Source organism: Pocillopora verrucosa, chromosome 6 (assembly GCF_036669915.1).
Source record: "Pocillopora verrucosa isolate sample1 chromosome 6, ASM3666991v2, whole genome shotgun sequence".
In the NCBI taxonomy this organism is placed as follows: Eukaryota; Metazoa; Cnidaria; class Anthozoa; order Scleractinia; family Pocilloporidae; genus Pocillopora; species Pocillopora verrucosa.
In genome coordinates, this window is record NC_089317.1 from 23,870,234 (window position 1) to 23,894,642 (window position 24,409).

General features: G+C 37.8%; 1 protein-coding gene across 1 annotated transcript; it reads right to left on the reverse strand.

Moving 5' to 3' along the window:
* Window positions 1-570: 570 nt before the first annotated feature.
* LOC131783530 (uncharacterized) lies at window positions 571-24,409 on the reverse strand. The gene is made up of 26 exons (XM_066169015.1): window positions 24,335-24,409; window positions 21,701-21,839; window positions 21,213-21,248; window positions 20,030-20,065; window positions 17,743-17,844; window positions 16,655-16,720; window positions 16,200-16,250; window positions 15,500-15,600; window positions 14,817-14,936; window positions 14,239-14,341; window positions 13,549-13,648; window positions 12,582-12,647; window positions 11,280-11,385; window positions 10,746-10,833; window positions 10,157-10,230; window positions 9,341-9,391; window positions 8,521-8,569; window positions 8,078-8,173; window positions 7,653-7,739; window positions 7,178-7,343; window positions 4,409-6,789; window positions 3,993-4,038; window positions 3,662-3,841; window positions 3,141-3,377; window positions 2,738-2,815; window positions 571-2,170 (listed from the first exon to the last, which is right to left on the reverse strand). The coding sequence occupies exons 2-26, from the start codon at window positions 21,776-21,778 to the stop codon at window positions 1,977-1,979; spliced, it is 4,692 nt and encodes a 1,563-aa protein (XP_066025112.1). The 5' UTR covers window positions 21,779-21,839; window positions 24,335-24,409; the 3' UTR covers window positions 571-1,976.

The window sequence follows — 24,409 nt, forward strand, 5'->3', positions numbered from 1 at the left end:
TCAAGAATGTGCCCAAGAAAGTCTCAACAAATTAAGGGGAAGTCATCAATGTTTAAAATTTAACAAACTATTGAAATGCAAGCGCACAAACAATTGGAGACCAATAATCTAAAGGAGGGTATAGTCACTACGCTTTGCGCATGCGTAAGTTACTGGCCATGTTACTGCTCCGTCCGTTTCATTTCTTTGCACATGCTAAGTTACTGGCTGCGTTACTGTTCCATCCGTTTCGCTTCGCTGAAAATGTGTTGAGCTCCATGCGTACGAAACTTTACTCCAAAGATTGCTTGAATACTGGAGTATATGTCATTTCTGTCATAAGCTTGTATCCCTTATGAATCCTTACATATATTTGATAAAAGATTTCCAAGAAAACAAAGTTGTCCACACGTTACTACATATCCAGAAGGATGGAATTCCAAGCACAACCCTTTATTGTTGGTGAATCTGCGTGCTGTGTCGGAAACCCCTTGAAATCAGACTGCCTCTAGCGTTCAGATAAAGTTAGAAGGGATTCTTTGCGGGGGAAATACTGGTGATCACACCACAACAAGTCAACAGCACAAATGATAAACACTCCAAAAGGTTTATTTTTTGGAAACTACATCGAAAAGTCTAATTCATTTCAGATATGCGTAATATCTCAAAAGCTTTCCTCAAAGAGGCAAGAAATGAATTATTTTTTTCTCTAAAAGATCAACCAAGCCTTAGTTTGTTTTCAAACGTAAACCGCTGTGACCGATGGCAAGCGCTTATTTAATCATGATTTTGAGAACTGAGTGCAACCATTGAAATGCAAACGTTACTTAATTAAAAATCTGTGAATAGCTTCATTCATTGCCTCAGAGGACAACATTATTCGAATTTCGCGCTCCATGTAACTTTTGGTACTTAAGTAAGTATCTCTAATATACGATTAGTTTACCTTTACATTTAAAACACCAGATTCATCAGACATTAACTGTATTGAAATACTACGAGGTAAGAATCTGAATTTCATCGACGCAATAACTTTCCAAAGAAGTATAATTCACTTTGAAACTTCTAGGTCCTTTCATTAACTTTATAGCCAACAAAAATGAATCAGAAATTCTTAAAGCAGTGATACTCCATCTCCACTATGTCATTTTACTTAAATGGATATACCAGTCCTTTACCAAACATTACCCAAATCTTACTATATCGAGTACTCTATAAAACGCCTTGAGAAAGTTTTCCTTATATCACAAATTATAACCATTACAATTTCTTCGAATGTGATTGGTGGATGAACTCCTTTATTTCTTACTAATAAATCTGTAGAATTGTACTTGGACAGTGTGATCGATCAAATTGGTATACTCAAATGAATCCATCGATCACTGAATTGATTCGAATAACCATGGCAATGGCTTGCCATCCCAAGCTGGAGACACTATGTTTAGAGCTTTTCAATGTTCCTCTCCATGAGGTAATGTGTTTCAAAATAAGAATAACGAGCCCCTCTTTCAATTAATCCACTTTATTTTTCTCGGAAATTGCAATGGTTAGGATTGCTTGGCAACAAGACTTAGTGTCGTCTAATTCGGTCCGTGATCATATCTGTGATAAACAAAGCGGAGTCCCACTTTGCAGTGGTTCAATTTTGTTAATCTCGCGTACAACTAACGATGACCGAATAGCAATGGGCAAATGGTTGGCAGTCCTATGTCTAACAGACAAGGCATAGAACCGAACGAAAAACTCCTCAAAAGTATAATACATAAAGCTAAAGTCCCTAATATTACCAAGTGTATCAGTTCTAAAGCCTTCTAGCGGATCCCCAGCATAATAATGAGGGGTTTTAAACCTCACTTCCTAGTTTTTTTTTTCTGTTTTTTTTTTCTTTTTGGGCGAAGCAAAGATATAAGCTCAAACATTCAGGCATATAGGGTCCTTGAAGAACTCAGAATGACCGTTACCTAAAATCAACAATACGCTGAGGTCAGACAATCCTCCTACAAAAGATCAGCCAACATAGGAAGGTCACGTTCATTCAACAATTCGTACAGCTCACCCACGCTTACGAAGCGCTCTTTGGTTATAAAAGATAAAGCTGCTACCATTGGGTTCCGTGTACGCTTGTCAAGAAAACGAATCTCTGATGGAGTCAGTCCAAGTCCTTCAGCAAGCTCCATCCACTCATCGCCACCTAAATCAAAGGGGTTTTTTATCTGTTTGTTTGCTTGATTCTTTTTATGTTCTTATAACAATATTCCGAATACGTATCAAGAATTATAAATTGCATAAATAATATTTTTTCAACCAAATGTGACCTGATCAGGTGAACGCACGGGCAAGGTAAAATGGCACCCTAAACAATAGGCAGTGCGTGGTGGCTTCAGAGCGGCGTGTCCGATGGCAAGACTTCGTAAAAATTTTTCCTTTGTAGAAAGAGCACGACAAAAATAAAGGTGCGCGTCAACAAGAACAATACGCAGTTTAAGTTAGCGAAAAGGCACGGCAGCGAGTGAAATGGCACCCAGTTAAAGTGAGCAAAATGACACACTAACTGTGTCCGCCTATGAATAACTATGATAAACAGCCTCTGAAGATACATAAAAGATTTTCAATTAAGTCTATTGTAAAAAGAAGTGTAAACTTGGAATTTAATTTTAGAACTGACATTTCAAATTAAAAATGCACATGAATTAAAATATAGTTGTGCTTGCAAGAAATTTCTTCCAAAACTATTTGTGAAATAAATAGCAAAGCTTACCAGATAAGCGGATTGTAAGGTCCCTGACTTTAATGATTGGCATGTCTTGAACAGGAAGGTTTTCAGGAAGTAAAGGACCTAATAATGGAAAAAGAAACCTTTTGTTAATATAGGAAGATAAATAGTTGAAAAATCATCAGAAATATACATGAAAATTTGTTTTAGCGCAAACAAACACCTTGAACCCACTACTAGTCAGTCTTTCTTTGGGACACGGCTAGTAAGTCTGCTAACGCATAATAAAGAGACTTCAAAAAATGTAGTTCGTCAGGTCAAACATCCGCTTCAAATCAAAAATTTGCAAGAGTTTATGTTTTCTTCGTGATTTTGATTTGATTTCTGCAGCACTCTCACGTATCCCATAGTTTCATGGCAGATAGGTTTCGCGAGATAAGTAACTAACCAGCAGTTCCAGCCGGTGTAATCTCTCTTAGATGTTCGAAGACATCAAGCCTCTTTAAATCTTTTGCTCTCTGTGCCAGACTACGGATTATTTTCTTAGTGTCATAGTCTGGCCTTTCAAGAACGTCTTTGTTTAATTGCAGCTTCTCCTTCAGTTGATGAACAATCTCTTTGGCGTCGCACGACGCTGACAGAAGGGATTGTTCAACATTATCAGGTAGGCAAATTTCGGTGGTTGCTTAGAAAAAACAAAAGGAAAAGACCAGTCATAAATCAATGATAATTAAATATAAGTTTTCACAGCATACGTTCTTCGGAAATTATTGACGACTGCTTCGGAGATTTTCAGCACATTAGTAATTACACAATATCCCAACACGATATCAGCAAAGTTACACGAATATAGCTTAGAACCTTTCCATATCATTTATTCGTATTATGCTTGAATAAAATAGCGAATATTTTTAGCCGTTATATTCATATAAAAAAAAATCCCAAAGGGGAAGTATGAGATGCACTCACCGGTAGTTTTACCTAGATTAGGCAACATTTCACCACTTTTGGACTCAAAGTCCGGGGTATCAGGACAGGCTCCCTCCAGCTGCAGACTCCCCTTTAACTGCGGCGAAATAGTTTGGTCGTCTCGCTGTTGTGTTAAACGGATTTGTAGAACCTCGTCGGCAGAAAAAGTTTCCTCATCGTCTTAAAACAAATAAAAGATGACAATTTCTTAGCCATGCACTATTTGCTTCTTCTGGTATGTCAAATGAAATGCATTTTTCAAACAAAATGAATTTTTTTCTCTTTCCGTTATCTAGAGAGAACCACCAAAAAACTTATACAGTAATGTTACCTTCAACTGACGCTAAGTTTCCGCCATCACATTTATCAATAGTCAGCTGTTGGAAAGAAAGAAGGATAATGAAACATCATCATGGAAATGCAACATTTCTGAACTGTTGTACGTTTAATGAGGAAACTTTTTGCTTGATATTCAATACAATAGTTACCTTAGGCAAGTGTGATAGGGCGATTACTTGGCTTACTTTAAGGAAACATAGCATATTTCAGATCTCTAACTGTTGCAACTGAACCCAACCACAAGTGCCTTTATCATCTCTATGGACCCGACTTCTGCCGCTTTCAGTAAGCGTTCGTGGTCTCATCTCATCTTTTGATGACAAATACAACGTTTCCAAGTTTTCTGTTAATCTTTACAAAAAGGAAGTCACCTCCGAAAACGGTCACATGTTATCTACAATTATTTACCTGATTTCTCATAGGAGAAAACCAAGGCTCGAAGTCTTTCACCAACACCCTGTTCATCTTAGCAACTGCAGATCTGGTGCAACCTATTATCTTCTTTCCGCTGCAAAACTCTGACTCGGGCCAGAAGTGCAAGCATTCTTCTTGCTTGCAGCCTTTTAAAAGATGTGTGCGGCAGTAGCTGACGACACCTCCTTCACAACAAACAGGGCACAAGAAACTCACTTCATATTTCATATTCTGTAGCCAACAGAATTCCCCTCGCATGGACTCAAGCATCAATTTGAGTTGCCTAAGTACTGCACAAGCAAAGGTGTCATGGTTATTATTTACAAGCGAACTACTCGCAGACATAGAACAGTGGGCCACCTCGTCACCGCCATTGCCTCTATGAACAATGACTTCAATTGATGACATATGGCACAGAAGGATTACGGAGCAATTTACTTCTTCAGAATGGTAAATTCTGACAAAATTGTGGTATAGCTGAGGGTGCTCTGGGCTGGAACATTCTTGTTTGCACCATTGTAAAAACTGCAGCACTAGTCGGGGAAACAGGCCAGGTGGAACTTGTCCAGTCTCAAATTTAAGAAAAAGAGAGGGAATTTCTGCAGATTCAATCAGCTCCATTATTTCATCTGGTGGGTGTGACATTAACATGGAAGGCACTAGGTACTGCTTACCACGTGAGCCATCCGAAGAAGGCCAAGAGCAAAGTAAACTGAACTTCTCCATGATAGCAATGAGACTTTGGCAAGTATCCTCTTCGCGATATAAAGGACCCCAAACATGTTCTAAAAGAGGTTCCTCCAAGACTCCTTCTTTTTCAAGCCTAAACCAGAGCTCTTTGAATTTTTTCTCCTTGCTGTCAAATGGCCGAATGGTAATAACCTCCTTAAAAACATTGATCAACCACTGAGTGTCCAAGACTACCATTTTACTCAGCTCTGGAGTCTCATCAAAGTGTATTAAAACTCTTTGATCATGCAAAAAATTTAGTAAAGTTATAAATTCTTCTTCGTCAAAAACGTTACACACCTCCCGAGCAACTTCTTTTGTCTCTTCAAGGGAAATCCACTTGTTACCCTCATCTTTCTTGGCTTGCATTTCTTTTTCAAACTTGAGCCACTTGATTGGCACTGCTTCTTTCATGTGGGGTAGCTCCTTGGCGACGGTACGTATTTCCTGGCGCAAGCGCAAGACTTCTGGACATTCCAGTTCATGGCCAGACTTGGTATTATCCACAATAAAGACATCATGTAGGTGCGTCTTGTAGGGTTTGGTCTGTAGGTGACCAAATACCATCCGGCCCAGCTCACGAGGATCTCCTCCATCACAAGGTTTGTCAGCGTGAGTGCACACTAAAAATACCGGTGGAAGTTCAGGCAACAAGTCAGATTTCGTCTTTTTAGAATGACTTTCGTCCTGAATGGCGAGAGACGCAACAGATGACATCCAAAAATCAAGATAATCGGCATTCGTTTTCAAACGAAAGCTGTCCTGTAATTTCGTGAACATTCCTTGTTTCATAACTGATTTGGCTTTATCGTGCAGGGGCCGGCTGAGGTCATTCACCAAAAGGTATATTGCTCTCGACGTAAGGAAGAGTGGGTGTGTAGTATAGTAAACTGTCTGTCCGCCAAAATCCCACAAAACGGAGTATATATCCTCTTCGCGTTCTAAGTCCTTATCTTCGCGCAAGAAAACCTCAACTAAACTTGCAACATCATCTGGCACAGTTTGAATATCGCCAGCAGGGCTTTGATCGCTGATTGTGTGATCTTGTGAAATAGAGATGGAATCCGAACCCACAAGTGAATCCTCAGGCACAGAGTTGGAAACAGAGTCATGGCTGGATGTATTAGATGCTACTGAAGCTGCGGGGATGGGATATAAGTCCTCTTCTGATTGTGAACAGCTATCTACCATATTCTCATCTCGTGCACACGATGTTGAAACGATAGCTTCGCTTACGCTTACCTCGACTGATTCCACCGGCACAAGTTCGGATTCATCAGATTCTAGACTCTCTTCTTTGGGAGCACTTTTTTTCTCACTCAGATGTTGGACGACCAAGCGCGCTGCATGATGCTCATAAGACCATGCCCTCTCAACATTTCGTTGTTCGTCTTTCTCTCCTGGTTTCCAAATCTCAGTTGACACTTTGAAATGAGAAGGATCAACGTCTATGCCTACGGTGCTATCCTCCTCTGGATTGAATCGCTCTCCTTTGAGAGATTTCGCCAAGCTGGTTTTTCCGGAGCGGTCCTGTCCAATTAACATGATTGGCACGCGTTTGATACATGTCCTCCCCTCTGACAAGGCCTTTTTGTATGCTCTTAAAGCCAAACGTCCCCGTGCACGAATCTCTTGAGGCACCTCGTCTATTTATATGAATAAGACAATAGCCCCACTTTATTCCAGTTACAATGTTACCTTAATTCGGTAAGACACTGACAAATACCCATAAATTCTTACAATAACAAAACTCAATCGATCAAATGTATTGGCAACAAAGTTATAAAGAACTTCGTGAACCACAAAGCAGCGAGTGGGGAACAAAACATCAAACTTGACACGACATCTGAAGAAAGCGTTGATGAAATGGTAAATACGCTCAATAAATCTCAAAAAAGTGACTTATTACAGACCAACTGCTAAACAAAAATTAAAAAAAATAATCTTAAACGCTTATCCGAAAAGATTTTTCATTGCAAAAGAGATTTCAGTGGAAAAATTTATGGCACAGTTATAATACATGAGAATACTAACCGTAATAAAAATCAGTCAATAATTTACAAATCTCTTTGAAATTTGGACGTCGCTTTGGATCAATATCCCAGCAGTTGCTCATCATATCATAGATGACGGTATTACATCCTTTAGGACATTCCATTCGATATCCTCTTTCGATCTCGTCGACTAAATGATCTGCGGGCTTAAACCAGACCCCAATTAGAAGCAACCATGGTGAAATACTTTCATTCCAATTTTTACTTTCCAAATAAATCCAGAGTAAAAAAATACAACAGTAAACCTCTCATTTGTCTATTTATTTGAACTGTTTGGACTTTAAGCTTTTAACTTTGAACTTACAAGAATGGCATAGCTTTTCTTTCTTGTTTCGTCATATTGGGGTTTTATAAAGTCAATTGAAATGCAAATGAGAATAAACTACACGATTCGAAATCAAAAGTTTTAACGTTACCAGCTACGTAATCTGAAATTAATCAAACTCAACACTAACCAGGTCGGAATACGGATTTTCACCAAATGAAAAAAGCACCCATAATAAGACGCCATAACTCCATACATCGGACCGGGAGGAAAATATCTGTAGATAAAACCAAACCAACAAATCTGGACCAATTATTCGCCGAAACCTGGTTTACAGTTATGATGTGCGCGCTTTGTATATACAGCACGTTCCTCGAAAGGATAATTGTTACGTGTGACCTAAAGTCCGGTAGCAAACATGTTATGAAACTTTTCTCCTCGACAGACGAAAAAATATCCATCTATACCAAAGAGTTTTAATTAATGCAAATAAAAATGAAATATGAAAAAAATAACAACAAAGACAACAACAAAATTATTGATTAAGAACATTTGTATCCTTGGATATTCTTTAAATTGTACTACTTGTGCAATTCATCGTAAAGTACGCCGTACCTCCCATCTGATTGCCTCTGGAGCTGTCCACTTGTCAGAAGTAGTTTTCCGCTCAGAGCTTGAAGATGGTACCTGTGCGAGTCCAAACTCTGACACCTAACAAAGAGAGAAAGACGACAAAACACTGATGGCATCCGTGCACATGCAGGAATTCTTGAAAAGTGACCCACACTCGGCTTCGCAATTTTTTAAAAGGCATCGTCTGAGCTAGTCAGTTTGAAGCTGTTAGATTACAGAAAGCAAATAAACCATAGTTCTCAAAGCCTCTGTGGACAGAAGACAACTTCCGCGATCTGACGTTTAAAAGTAAGTTGTGGAGTCTGAATAATGTTTCACTCTCTTAACCTTATCACAGAATAGATGACAGCTGGGGAAGTCAAGCTATTTCCTCATCTTATATAACAGTATAGCTCCATGTTAGCTATATTCATGAAGAACCTTACTTTTGCTGTTCCATCTTCATCGATCAGAATATTCCTCGCCATTAACGCCCTGGAGGGAAAATATATAAATATGAAAAGAGGTGATAGTTAGGATAAAAAGAGCCGCAAATATTGAGAGCATATCCCAGTTCATTTCACTCCGAGCAAAAAAAAAAAATACCCTTTTTTACCTCAGAATTTTTATCAATAGCTCTCAAGGTTACATTACTAGTGATACGATTCGTAATGTTTCTAAGCACTTTCTCTTCTCGAAGATATCGTTTGCGTATCGCACCATTTCTACTTTAAGTTTCTTAAATGATCAATTTAAAGACAGCATAGTGTTCGTTAGGAGAGTTTTGTTAAGGGTGCAATAAATCAAAAACATTTGGTGTTGAAGGCCACTTGTGATGTTTTGATAGGTTTTCAAAATATCACTTATGCTCATAAATCCCGAAATGCACTCGGTTCGTTTGATTCCGTGCTGCGGTGCGTCTTTTCAGTAATGGATCACAGATTAGGTCAAAATGTGGCAAGAACAACAAGGTGGCACACAGGCGCCGCTGAGTTGGTCACTAATGTTTTTATCTCATTTTGACGTCTTCTGTGATTTATTACCGTACAGACCCACGATACCAAGAAAAAAATGCTGCTAATGGTGACGTCATCTATACGTCTATCCCCCAATAGATCACAAGTGAGAACCGATCAAAATACGGGTACGATTCAATCGTGTCTCTTATGAATCTTTCAACTAAAAATCCAAGCTCCCCAAAATTTGTCATCATGTGTCGTTATTTTATACCTCAGTGTTCCACTTGTTGGTTGCAAGAAATTTTACCTGTGAACCACATCTTTGGATTGTAAATACCTCATACCATCGGCTACATCCCTGTGGAACGGAACGTTTTTACAAGTTAATTTCGAAGCAAAAAAGCTAAGTAAGAAATCATTTTAATTGAAACTTATCATTGGACCGCTTTCACGTGCAACTTTTTCGCCGTTTAACACTTTCACTCCCATGAGTGACCAAGAGAGAATTTCTCCTTACATTTTCAATCCAATATTTAGCAGAAAAGTGATGAGAATAGAGAAAAATAGCGATAAGGGGATTTTTAGTCGATCCAATGCCTAAAATTCTCCAAACTAATATCATAAGAATTGCATGGCAAATAATAAGGAGAATTACTGATGAGATCTTGGGGGTGAAAAGGTTAACGCATACAGAATAAAGGTTGCTTAGTGGTCTCTCTTTTTCTTCAATTTGAGTTGTCATGAATCACTTCCCCAAAATAGGTTTTGTTCGCTTGTGTTTTTTTTGTTTCAAGCAAGCTTTCAGAGCAAGACATACTGAGAACGAGTAAGGAGTAAACAGCTGCATTGCTCACCGCAAAGAATCTTTCGTTCTTTTCGAAAAGAGACATTTTTTCGAAAAAAAATAAGAAAAACAAAACAAAAACAAACAAAAATAACGCTATAAGTACGGTTGCAGACACACCACCCCTTGATTTGATCCTTCACACAGGAAAATACGCCTTTTAATCAAATTATTTGCTCGTAACATTTGGAATAACCATGGATAGTAAAGATAAAAAAAAAAAATAAAAAAATTGAATCTAGCCTCTCAATAAATGTTTAGTGAGGTCAATTTCCTTACTCAGCAAGTCTCACGAGATCATCTTCTTGGATTGTACCCGGGCCTGTTTTCGACAAGAACTCTAATAAATTTCCCTAGAAAAAAGGTAGAAAATATTTACCATAATTTGAAAGGGAATACTAATCCAAAAATGATAAGTAATATAATCAAATGAAATAGACCTCAATTAACTGACTGGAAAGCCGACTCTGTACGGCTTTTGGCCCAATAGCACATTTCATCCTTTCACAAACATTATATTGGACCTCTCTTTATCATTATACAGTCAAGTACCATCAAACTTTCCACTCTCCAAACACGCAGATTAATCATTGACGGACGTCTATCTCTATGCATTGACACTTTTTTAATTTAAGTCTCGCAACAATGTTATCGATATTCTTCAAGTTTAGAACTGACTCGAGGAAATATGGATCAATACATATTACATCAGTACAACTTTACAAAACTCGGTGCACACTTAAAAGACATTAAATTCCCGAAGTCTGTTGATTTTTCACTGTTGTGGACATGTTGCTGAAAGTTCAATTGAAATGACCTGCAACTTTTCGATCAAAAGCAAGTTTTCACATGGCGCGGAAACGCTTACCTTGCCACAAAACTCTGTCACAAGGTAAAAAGGGTTTTCGGCCATAGACACTCCAAGTAATGTCACAATATTCCTGTGTTGTAAACTCCTGCAAAACATAAAAGGCAAGCACAGTTGCCTGTCAGCCTGTCAATGTTTCTATTTCTGAACAAAAAGTTGAGAATTAGCTTGATAAACACCAATTTATTAAGTCCTCTATCAAGAAAAAGTGACATGAGCAACCGTTCCTTCAAATCTTTATTTTAAAAGACCTTGCGAACTATGGTAATGTTTGAAATATAATCCGATCGCCTCCGTATATACAGCCAATGGAGATACAAGAACTTTCCTTTAATGCACTTCGTCACGTTAGTTACCATGAGAATATAATTATATTCTCTTGTAATTACCTATTTACCTTCACAAATGGATGTTCACAGGACAAGCCAGGTAAGAGATCAACGTGCTTGAAATATTGCCCTTTGAAGATAACAAACTCACTAAAGAAGCAAAAAGCCCTAGCACTACAACAGTACAATGTCACGCTTTACATACGTCATGATGGCAGCCTCTATTAAAAACGCCTGAACATCTTGATAAATCTCTGGTGAATATTTTTTCACAGCCACCTTCTGATCAAGGTATTCAGCTTGAAAAATATCTGAGGGGTTAATGAATAATCGATCAATCCTAGTTTCGATATTAAGGTAAATTATGTTTCCATGCACCTACAGCTAACTGCTCTAATTTTCTCCTCACTAAAATTACATGTCTACTTAACAAATGCTACTTCCCGCGAATGAGCTCGTGATAAAGGGTGAAATGAATATCTCGTGGGCAAGAAATATAACAAGGCCTGGTTACTGTGGTAGGGTATCACGGGTGTAGGGATAAAAGTCCGTTTAGGACCGTTTAGGGCATGTCACTTGGTGATTATCTATAAGCCCCAGAATCCAATGAGTTGGGGGTCAATCTGCTAATTTTTTTTCTTCATTTAGTTTCGCAAATTTCACTCATTGAAAAAACCTTGATCTCTCAATGAATCGATTCATTCATATTCTTTCTTATCTTTCTATCTGTTGGCCTATCTATCCATCTACACATTTGGTAATATCCTATGTAAGTGTTGTAGTATTGTTATAACACCCTTACAGTGTGTAACTCCTAAAATATTATTGTGTAATTAAAGTGACGGAAGGTATGCTCTGACAAGAGAAACTTTTAGAGACCTGACTTTCCGGTAAGCAACAGTTGGGGGAATTAGGATATTTTGCACTAGGGTATTGTTGTCTGAAATAGAATACTAGTGTTTCATAAGAATCTTTTTAAGATTCAGGTTAGCAGGGTTGAAAGTCATAAAGAACGGCAAAATATTTTTAGTTGTTTTCGGTTCGTTTTTTCAAAGCCGTGTTGCGTGATGAGAATTGTACTTGGGCTAAGATCTTTTCGACGAGGTCCTGAGGATAGTCTCGTTCTATAGGGTGAGTTAAAACTTCTCTCTTTTCTAAATTAAAAGATTCCTTAACCGCGTTTGTTCTCAGTGAGCGTAGCAAAACCCTTCTTAACACGGACTCACTTCAGCGAATATGCGTTACTTTTACTGTCGTCAATGGTGGCCAATGTTTCCTTAAATAACTGATATAGGTAGCAAAACCGGTTTTGGAAACGTACAGCAGCTTTCTTCGTCAGATACTTTGTAGGTGCTCGTGTGGATGCGAGAAAGCTAACGACTTTTTACTCGCAGAGGTAGTCCCTACAAAGCCCAGAGAGGACGCGCTTCTGAGCTTGAAGCTCAAGCAACATTATGTACCCTCACGGCAAATGTAAATCAAATAGAGAGTGATTATTTATACTTACTCCCGAAGTCTCCTCTTCTTATGCAATCCTTGGAATAAAGGCAACTGCGTTTTATTTCCCATCCGCCTGAAAATAAAACAAATTTGGTAAAGATTCTACTTTTTGGTTAACCTGTGCCACGTTAATCGCATCCAATGATCTCAAACTGCCCACTCACTACAACTTGAGGTTACGTACCATTTACTAGCGTTAGTGTATACTTCAACTTATTGCCCAACTGTGTAGAGTACCAGTAACCCGCGAATAGAGTACAAATATCACGCAATAATTGGACAGTTTTATATTTCATACTGTAATAATTACCTGTTTAACCGGTCAATTGGCCATGCTACGCTTCTCTATCTACTTCGCTTTTCCTACCTTGTAATGGATGCGCATTAAACAAAGCAGATAGAGAAGCGCAGCGCGCGCAGCTTACAGGTTAAACAGGTCTTTTACAGTAAAAATAACCAACTGTACAATATATATATATATATATATATATATCTCATCAGACGTTTTGGTGTGTAGTATCGCTGAGTACTTTTATGGGTTGTGCTTGTCAAAATACAAACAACCAGTAAAAATAACAATAATATGGAAAATATTTATACGCTGCTCTTTTAGCAAGGAGAGATGAATTTTTTGTAAGAGCGTCTAATGACTGAGCCTTCCTCCATGAGTAGGCCAAAGGTTTGAGGTTAAAATAACTAGGAGATTCGGAAACAAAAAATTCCTCAACCAGTTAACTTTTTTACAAGGAAAATGAAGTGGAGATTACCCATATTACTCAAACCTAATTTTTTTTATAAAAATTAACAAAAAATATTTAGGCAAAATCATCCGTTGAAGGTAAAACATTTTCCCGTTACCAGAGCCTACGATAAAAAAAAAATAGAGATTCCAAAAAGTTATGTCACCTCAAGGGCGTCATAGTTACTTATCAGCAATTATTAGATCAATAATCAGATCTTGTTTGGCTGCTTACCTTTGTAAAAGGAACTTCGAGAAACACCAGAGTTAAATGTTCCGCTATGCAAGGGTTTTGCTAGCCTCGTGCAAAGTCCATCCGCTGACCTTGAATAACGCTAAGAAAAGCCACACCGTAATGCAAAGGAGCGAACGTTGGGAACAGGTCAAATGAACAAAATGTAGTGAGAGCACGTGTTTTTTTTTTTAAGAGAGATTCACGTGTCTGGAGCAGTATAGGTTGAATCAATCAAATATTTGCCATGTCCTTCTATGCTTCGTTTAGTTTGTTTTGCTTTGCTCCGAGCTTCGTTTGCTCTCTTCTTAGTGTTCTGCTCCGCCATTCGAGGCACAGTGACTCTAACATACAGTAGAATACTTTTCTTTGTAAAGAAACAAGCCGAAAGATTTCAGTGAGAATTAATTTGTAAGAGAGGGGGGGCATTTTTTTATCTCAGGACGCGATCTCCCCAAGGTGATGGGTAGCGAACTCGCAATAGGGCGAAAACTCCAAATACTCGAGGTCTTTCCGTAATTGAAATGGAAGTAAATTAAACTAATTTTATGATGTCATGACGTCATGGCAACTGCGCCTGGTGGTTAACATTTGCAAGAGTCTTGACCTAGTTACGAAAATATCATTGAAGTCCTATAACAATTATACTGGAGCACTGATTATAATACACCTTAATATAAATACCCTTCTTACCTCTACAAATTCAAAAAGACTTTCAAAAACAACTTCATCGTCAACTGTAAGTTTTCCGTCATCCGTCGTCCTGATTCTGTAGTGTTCAATCTTGTTAGCATAGCTGTGAAGAGGAATGCAGGATATGTAAACTTGTGAGCGGTAGGCTATGATGTCGAAACGGTGAATTGATTGATGTGTTAAAGCTGCAGAATGCACACAATAGGGGATCAACAGTAAAGGCATTTCCATGTAGACTGCCAAATAGTAAATAAGAGGAAAATTAGCCACTACAGCACAGGCATAAATGGGGTAAGACGAGCCTATTACACCTCTTATTATTTTCCGAAACAGACAATCGTAGGGAACGTTTAAGGAAAGTTTAAGAAAAATCGTTAGATAACTATTTCTTCCGAGGAATCACCTCAAAGAGCTAAGTGATGACTACGTACCACCTAGGGGTTATCACGACCAAATTTCTAAGAACATTACGTAACGAGTTCGCCAGTGACACCTTGCGATGAGCGAAGCGTTTGTCTCTTCAAAATCTTCAAGAGTTAACTTTGTAGTCCGGTAATTACGATAACCTACAGACATACCAGACCGAAAGAGCATAGTCCCCCTTAAAGTTGCCGCTGTTCCTTATCAGAAACATTCCGTCTTCGCAAGGGTTGAGGAGCTTCTCAGCCTCTATTCTGCGTATATCTCCATGAAACCATCTGTGATTTTGATCGAAAAAAAAAATCAACGATAGCTTCCAGTTACGAATTGATAATCTAAGCTGCAACTACGAGTGGCTTCTACGATTCAATACATTCATCAAAAATGCACAAGCCGGCAGGTGGATTAAAAAAATTAAAGGTTTGAAAAGATCATGCAACTTATCAAGAACAATTAAGTTAAAAGAAATCGCAATCCGGAAGGTAAAGGAACTGTTAACATAGATACAGTTTTATCTGTTTACCACGCATTGCGAAAGAGTTTATCATAGTCTTCGTTGGCATCACCATCTTCTTTGTTATCACTTCTGACCTTCATAATACGCGTAACCCCTCTAGTGCGGCCATTTTCACTCAAATTGAAAGTTCGTGCTTAGCACCTGCCACTATTGCCAATCACTATATTTTGGTTAACGCTAAGCCTTTGCGCGGTCAAGAGAATTATTTGATTATCAAGCTGAACTATAATACAATCTTCAAAGTCTACAACATTTTAGCAAACTTGGCGATTTGCAAACATTGAGATCTAACTCTTCCGAGGGCATTCAAAAAAATTAACTTACGGCATGGGCATGAATTCCACAGGGCTTAGTTCCTTAACAAAGTTGTAAGGAATGAACCCTCTTCGTCCATTACAATTAACTACTCTATACCAGTAGGGGTCCTAGAGAAAACAGACAAGAGACAGAATTAACAATATCCGTCAGATAAACCCAAATTGAAATTACCTTACATCTCTAAGATATCTTCCGAGATATTTATATGTTATTGATTACAAGACTGACTTTCACTGATCCGAGACCTCAGTAACCAACTGAATCTGCCGACTGGTGTGCTCAGCTAATAAAGCGCCGAGTAACGGTGAAGGAGGTCAAGGCTCGAGTCTCGGAGGGTACGTATGAACATCATTAATGCTCTATCCTTGTGTAGACGCCTGTTAGACAGACTAATCCGTAAGCGCAGTAAATGCAGGTCATTTACACTCATAGGTTCAACTTGATAACATAAAACTATATGAACAAACCGAAACCCCATTTCATCATGTTATCCACTCGGCAGCCACGCTCGTCCCCAAACTTCCGAGAAATTTTCAACCCGAGAAAGGTGAGTCTCACCGGAAATTAATACTAGAAATGACCCATCTCACAAACAAGAGGAAGCACGAAAATATACCTTTTTCCACGTGAGTTCCATAAGCTAGCATAACGCACAAAACAGCCGGGAAAATGCAAAACAGTTTTGCAAAGTTTTTATATGACTCACCCTAGTAACACTTTCAATGACGAGAAATTCTCCCTTTCTAAACGGCAAGTCCTAAATCAAAAATTAGATCTGTCAGCCCTCAATCCCATCCGTGATTTGTTTCCATCACATCCTGAAATAGAACTTTGAAGAACTAGCTAATTAGCTTTGTCCCTTTTTGTTCATAAACGAAAGTAGCTACAGTACAAACTGAAATTGTAGGCTCAGTTTTCGGCTAATCAATATTTTCCTTGTTAAAAATCGTAATGAACTGATGAAACACAGTCTCAAGAGAGTTTTTTCTTCTTTGTGTTAATAACGGATTACTTTGTGTGTTCTAGTTTGCAAAAGAAAAATAAATAAATGTTGAGTAATCAGTGAGCATTGTAACATCACCACTCCCTCAAGCCATAGTTAGTACTACTAACTATGCTCAAGCACAGGTCAATTTTTTGTAAAATCATTTAAAAGCTTACCTCTCTTGTTCTACGCCTGAAATCATATTTTCCTACCACTCTAGTTCCAGGTGACAACACTGACCTCTGTATAGATGAATGCAACATCAAAAGTATGTGTTAGTTTCGAAACGCGTAACTTGTGTACTTTTCTGTTAGGTTTGTTCCGGTCTATTATTTCTTCGTTGGTTAATGATTATTACTTAATAAGTTTTTTAATTTAAATCAGTTTCATTTAAGCACATGTACAAGATATTATATTTCATATTTCATCGCTATAAGTTGCTGTCGACGCCACTTATTTTCTCTGCTATTCATGTGCGATCCGCTATTGGCGATTTACCTATAATCATTAGGAGCTAGACCAAAGTAAGTTTTTCTTTATTTCACATTTAATATATTTCCTCTTTTTTTTGATCCGTATATCGATCTATTTCTCGCTTTCAGTTCACTCTATAATTGCTTCATTTTTAATTAGGCTAGTGTTACATTTCTCAGGGATATTTTCTTAGTTTAGTTTCTGTTGCATTTTCTTTTAGTAGCGATCTCCTTATTTTCGTATGTAATTTTGTTTACGTACTTCACTTGATTAAACCGTGATTTATATTGTGCGTTCGGATTGTCTTCTCCACTACACCAGTAACTTTTGAATGTTGCAGTATACACCTAATTGAAAACTTGTTTTCTCATAACAAGTATTAACCATGAACGATGCGATCAAAATGCTACAAAATTGCCTTTATTGTATGAATAAATGTTTATCATCTAATTAAGTACAAAATTGATGAAATAAAAAGCCTCCTCTGTGAGTGTAATTTCTGTTATTACCAAGATGCATCTGCCGTTGCATAAAAAAATCGGTTGCGTTGGACTAGCTGACTCATCTAAGTAGGTAAACTTTTTTCTGGCATTTTATGGTATTCCTAATACCAGATAAAAACTGAAAATCAGGTCATTATTGAAATGCATCCAGTGCTTGGACATATCAACACCGTCAGATGAACTCTATCAATTAGATATATTATTCTTCAACCCCAAAGTATACCAGGATACCTTCCTTTGGTCACCATGATTTTTCACAACGACAGGTAAGATAACCACTTACTTACCGCAGCAGCATTTTTTTCTGGTGCAGCATTTTTTTCTGGTGCAGCAATTTTTTCTGGTGCAACATTTTTTTCTGGTGCAGCATTTTTTTCTGCTGCAAACAGCTGAAAAGGAAGAAATGAAACTCCGTTTGCATCTGAAAATTTATCATTACCAATTCGAGTCTCTAGCAGACTCGCTCAGGTACCTCGCATCCAAAAGTAAAGACGTAATTACTGGCCTCTGAAACAATTACACAAACGAAGCAACATGTATTACCTTCCACGCCCTTAAGGGTTCATATTAAAGTGCAGATAAGGTTAAAGTATATTTTGGACTGATATGCGTCCCACCTAAAATTAATAACAAGCTTACAACCTAAAAATTCGCAAAGCATAATGATAGCATAGCAGTTATTTAGAAGAGGGCGGACCCAGTTTGGTATAAGCAATAATGAAATGCGCTTAATACAATTAAGCAAATATCAAATGGGTAAACAATTCAAACGCGAGTACACACGGAACAGTTCACCATATCAATTAGGGTGATCGCTCCGGATTTTTTCAAAAAGTATAAACCATGAACGGTGCGATCGAGTTGCTACAAAATTGCCTTTATTGTATGAAAAAATGTTTATCATCTTGACAAGTACAAAATTGATGAGATAAAATGGGAAAAATCTCATTTCTGTGATTACCAAGTTGCATTTGCTGTTTAATAAACAAATTGATGGTGATAGAATAACTGACTTATCTAAGAAGGTAGACATTTTTCGGTGTTCCTAAAACCAGGTAAAAAATTGAAAATCAAGTCACTATTAAAAAGCGTCCAGTGCTTGGACATGTTAACACCGTCAGATGAGCTCTAGCAAGTAGATATAAACGGATATATTACTCTTCAACCTTTATGTATACCAGAATATCTCCCTTTAGTCACCATGACTTTTCACAATGACAGGTAAGATAACCTCTAACCTAACACAGCAGCATTTTTTTCTGATGCAGCATTTTTTCCTGGTCTAAATGGCTGTTTTAAAAAAAAAATTCTGTTCGCCTCTGAAAAATTTAGCGCTGTCTTTTTAAAATTTATTATTGCCAATTCAATTCTCTAGCAGACTCTCTCTGATACCTCGCATCCAAAGATAACACATATTTACTGGCCTCTGAAACAATGACACAAACGAAACAATATGTGTGTATTACTTTCCACCCTCATAAGGGTTCTTATTTTAAAGTGCCGATAGGGTTAAAGAGTATTTTGGATTAATATGCCTCCCAGCTAATATTAATAACAAGCCTAAAGTCTAAAATTCGCAAAGCGTAATAATGGCATTGTTATTTTAAGCGATGATTTTGCTTCAGATTTTGTGCAGTGTCTAGGAGACGAGGAGGAGAGGGCGGACCCAGCGACGAGAAAAGAATATTCAAATACTGAAATTCTAGGCGGGGGCTGGTTAGATTGCGTAACTGAAATGAATATTAAAATTTCAACTTAAAATTAAGCTCATAACCTTATGGTAATCACCAAATAGACCAAGATAACTAATAACTAATTCTACTTAGCCGAACAAAAAACGAAAAAAAACGAAACACGTAACAGTTTACTACATTAATTAGGGTGATCGCTCTGGACTTTGTTTTATTGGAAGGTGGGGCCTAATTAGATCGTTATAGTTAAAATAAACGTCAAAGGTTGCATTGTAAATTAAGCTTTTAACATTGTAGGTAATCAAAACTTAGTATATATTAAACCAGCGGATGGCGTTGAAGGGGCGCTCTGATTGGCTACTCAAACTCCGAATAACCCTTCTTATTCAATTCGGCGCAACTCGCGCGGGATTTGCGCCCAAAAATACTGTAATCGTTGCAGAAATAAATTAATTAATGTCATCTTTTTGTGCAACATTATTTCATTGTTCAAGTTTTTACTAAAACAACTATTCACCTTAGTGTCGGTGGCCAGCGGTGGATATTTACCGGGACATTTCGCAGCTCGGTTAACATCCATCACTAGTCACCTCAAATTCGGTGAATGGTTGTTACACATACAAAGACAGATTCCTATCTTTAGCATTAACGAATCACAGCCTCAAAGAAACAAAATCGACCCGAGTCTTTCCAAACTTCCAAAGTTTAGGCCGTGGTTGTTTTGAAAAGCGGTTAGGTATATGCAATAATAAAATGGGCTGTTCGCTCTAAATTTTGAGTTCTCTAAAGAAAACCCCACACCTTTGCCGTAGCTCCCCACCTGAAAATCGCAAAAAAGTTATACAGATGTAAATGCGCGCTTTGTGAACAGAAAGTTACCTACTTCTTCATAAATTCCCTCCTCTACAGATCCTGGTACCTGTGGAGACAATTAAGCCAAAGTCAAATGGGTAAACAAATCAAACTCGAGCACACGGAACAGTTCACCGTAAATTAGGCTGATCGCTACGGATTTTGATTTATTAGCAGGCTCACTTTTTCCTTCTTCCACTTCATAAAGCAAAGACACACACCGTTGCCCTCATCATAGAGTGCTTTTCGATTGATTTTTATGAAACCAAAACCAAATTTATCACAACAGCCAAACAGTACATAGGAAATTATTACAAGAAGCCAAGGAGAATACAAATTAAGCAAGTGAATTGTCTCGAGCGCCAAAAATACTGTAACATGAAACTTTGCCTATTGTTATGGTTTAAATTTTTTAAGACAATGATCCTTTTGTTGGCTGGCCTTAGGGATTTTTCCGTCCGGTTTCGCAAAATTATACTCGAATCAAATCGGATTCAGTCGGCAAATTGTCACTGATGACATTTTTTCCCAACGGTAGCCTACTTTGGAAATCAAAGACAAACCAACAGGGGGTGGGTCAGTAAATTTCAAGAGTACGCCAACTGCTTTGACTAAACTTTTGTCATACCGCGCGCGCATGTTTCGGCCTTACTCAGCCTTAATGTACTTTACTCTTATTTTAGTCGTCAAGTAAAATAATTAATACTTAGAATACAGCTTGTTGTATTATATAACGAGTCGTTGCAGAAATAAATTAATTAATGTCATCTTTTTGTGCAACATTATTTCATTGTTCAAGCTTTTACTAAAACAACTATTCACCTTAGTGTCGGTGGCCAGCGGTGGATATTTACCGGGACATTTCGCAGCTCGGTTAACATCCATCACTAGTCACCTCAAATTCGGTGAATGGTTGTTACACATACAAAGACAGATTCCTATCTTTAGCATTAACGAATCACAGCCTCAAAGAAACAAAATCGACCCGAGTCTTTCCAAACTTCCAAAGTTTAGGCTGTGGTTGTTTTGAAAAGAGGTTAGGTATATGCAATAATAAAATGGGCTGTTCGCTCTAAATTTTGAATTATTATCACAGTTAACTGATTTAACTTCTCCAAAGAAAACCCCATACCTTTGCCGTAGCTCCCCACCTGAAAATCGCAAAAAAGTTATACAGATGTAAATGCGCGCTTTGTGAACAGAAAGTTACCTACTTCTTCATAAGGATCCTCCTCTACAGATTCTGGTACCTGTGGAGACAATTAAGCCAAAGTCAAATGGGTAAACAAATTAAACTCGAGTACACGGAACAGTTCACCGTATTTTAATTAAAATTAGGCTGATCGCTACGGATTTTGATTTATTAGCAGGCTCACTTTTTTCTTCTTCCACTTCATAAAGCAAAGACACACACCGTTGCCCTCATCATAGAGCGCTTTTCGATTGATTTTTATGAAACCAAAACCAAATTTATTACAACAGCCAAACAGTACATTGGAAATTATCACAGGGAGCCAATGAGAATACAAATGAAACAAGTGAATTATCTCGAGCGCCAAAAAATAGAACTTCACCTTCTTTAGATTCCAGCTAATTCAGGGTAATTTTGGAAAAGAAATCTTTGTTACAAATAACAACACATCCGCATGAGATAATGGCAAACAAATTTTATCCAACTTTAGTAAATAAATGAATGACAAACCTGTTTTTCGTTATTTGACGGATTCGATTCCTTGGTTTTCTTTGCTCGCCGGAACAGACCGAGAAACTTTGAAGTCATTTGCAACTTACAAATGCTTCGGATTGCTTCTTGAAAATCGTGAATTCAAGCGGTGCCCATCCTGGTAAATAAAATACATCAATAAAAGAAATACCTCTTTTACTTACCGGGGAAATCTTGGCTGAAATGCTGTAATGAAAAGCAATTGAAAATCTCTTTTTATGGAACGCATTAGAAAGGAAGATGAACCAACACGACGTCAAATTGTACTATGCTTGGCCTACGAATAATCTTGCACTTCTTTGTACTTAGGGATATTATTAGAGACTGAAGTAAAAAAATTCGCACGGTACGCACCACATGAGTTGTAGTGGTGTGTAATATCGCGAAATTCAAGAAATTCTAGGCCAACTAGAGCGTTTATCATTCGATGGGTCTTTTCGTTGGCTGAGAGCTCGCCGAGTGACTTTTGTGTAAAGCTGAAGGGACAAAAATGGATTTTTACAAAGGTTTATTTGGAGAGATTTTTTTTCTCCTCGTGGAACGTGGATGTGTAAAATCCGAAAGAAATAAAAAGTAATGAAATACTTCACGTTGGGACTCAATGGTTTAAAGGCTGTATACAGTCGTGTAATAATTCTCTTACCTGGCAAGCAAGACCTCGCGCCGAAATATAAAACCTATCCTCCGAGCAGAGTTAATAAGCTTACAGCAAAATTTATATAATTCGATCTTATTCCCAAATGATTGCACTGCGAGTCCACTGCTAATTAATTTTTGCAGCCATCATGCCTTCCCGGGAAATAGTCGACAATTTTGGTCCTCTTCCTTATTGCTCTTTATTGCTTCAGAGGTCGCTGACTTTCTCATAACTTGTTTTTGCTTTGCTATTATTGTTTTCGTTGGAAAAAAGAGCTCAGCAGCTTGTTAGTGACTCGCTCTCAAATTTTTTTAATCCAACTCTCGCAGAATATATTTAGGATTTACCCTGCATGAAAGGTGAACACTTTTTGGCAATGCGTTATGCGAGCCCTCGACTGCGGATAAGCCTTCGAGCACCCATCATGCCTGTCTTCGCTCGCCTGAAGAACTCGAAAATTAAGAAAAGAGCTTTTCAATCAAAAATTCTACACTGATAGAAAGGCTGGATCAGAAATGCCTTTTCACTGTTCAGTTACACTGACATCGCAAACCTTCACACCCTTCAACTAAAAACCTTATAGTCTTCAGTAGTCCGCATTTATTGGTTAAAACTGTCAAAGATTACAGAGCGAGTTTTCTGAAATCTCAAACAGATCGGATATAAATGTTAGTATACGATATTGGTAACAGTGAAGATTCTAGATGACCTGAACTGAATTGCGGTAACGTACATACTCGGAACATTAAGTTCAAAAGTGGAGTGGAGATGAAATGATTAAATCGATGGAGCTGATAACCAGCTTCGTTTCAAGAGTAAGGAACGTTCTTAGTGTACTCACATTTTCGCGCAGTGATATAAAGTCTACGTGTTGAGAAAATAATACGACTGTGGCAATCAAGAAGCAACAAACAATCAACTTCCGATGAGGTGTGACAACATGTTTGGAATGAGTAATATTTTCATTTTTATGCAAATTATTCCGACACAAAGCAAATCACAAGCGGCGCCACTCCAGTTGTGAGCTGAAACGCATCTTACGAAATAACAATCATGGCAAAATTACAAGAGTTTGTTGTGGAATATTTACGACCGCTCTAAGGAAATAAGAAATAAGTCAAATTCTCACAAAAAAAAACCTCACCTTACTTCCACAGTGCATTGCTTGTTATCTGACCGCTTATTACGTTAAGGGGAACCCATTTTAGCGAGTTATTTATTTCGAGGTTTTCTAGTAAATTTATTTGAGCGAGAGAATGTAAACGCGTACATCTTTCAAAGCTCATTGGGCTAATATATTTCCAGTAAAGAACTTTTCGTGTTTCTTAAGCATAATGCCACTGGTATACAGTTCTTAGGTAAATTAAATTTTGTTGGGCATATTTCTCTATTTTATGAAACGTGGCTAGTCCATTTTACTTTTGTATCTCGTCGTTCATTTAGTGTCGATTGAGTGTTTCATGCAAATTCTTCATTGCTTTCTTTGATTGCTTTCAATGCTTACAAATTAGTGCCCAATTGTAATTCAAGTTCTTTGAGTAAGTTTTGAAAACTCTTTAGCCAACGAAAAACTGTTTAACGAGCGTGAGAAAGGAAAAAAGGTCTTAGTTTAAGAGATATAAACAAACAAGTGTAGTCGGAGCATTGAAAATAATACGTTCCATTGCGTTCGATTACCCTTATATTTTTCCTTGTCCCTAAGCCAAGGTTGGCTGATAATTTCAGTTTATCTGAGATAAACTCTGCAACATTCTCGCGATCAATCTATCGTACACTTCTCCCCTACATGCCACTCAGACACTTTCGCCTTGTCCAAGTTTTTCCAAACTAAAAATTACCAGCAGAATGGATACAATGAAAGATGATTAAATTCAGTCCAAGAGACGAAGCTTCCATGAAGTTGTTCAGCCATGTTTCCCCGGGAGTCGAAAACAACGCTAAAATATTTGAGTATTTGCCTACCAGTTCAAACTTACCCAATTTTGACAATCGAGCGATTCCCGGCGCCCCATCCTTATGATGAAATAAGGGAGCAATGAATTTTCGTGTCG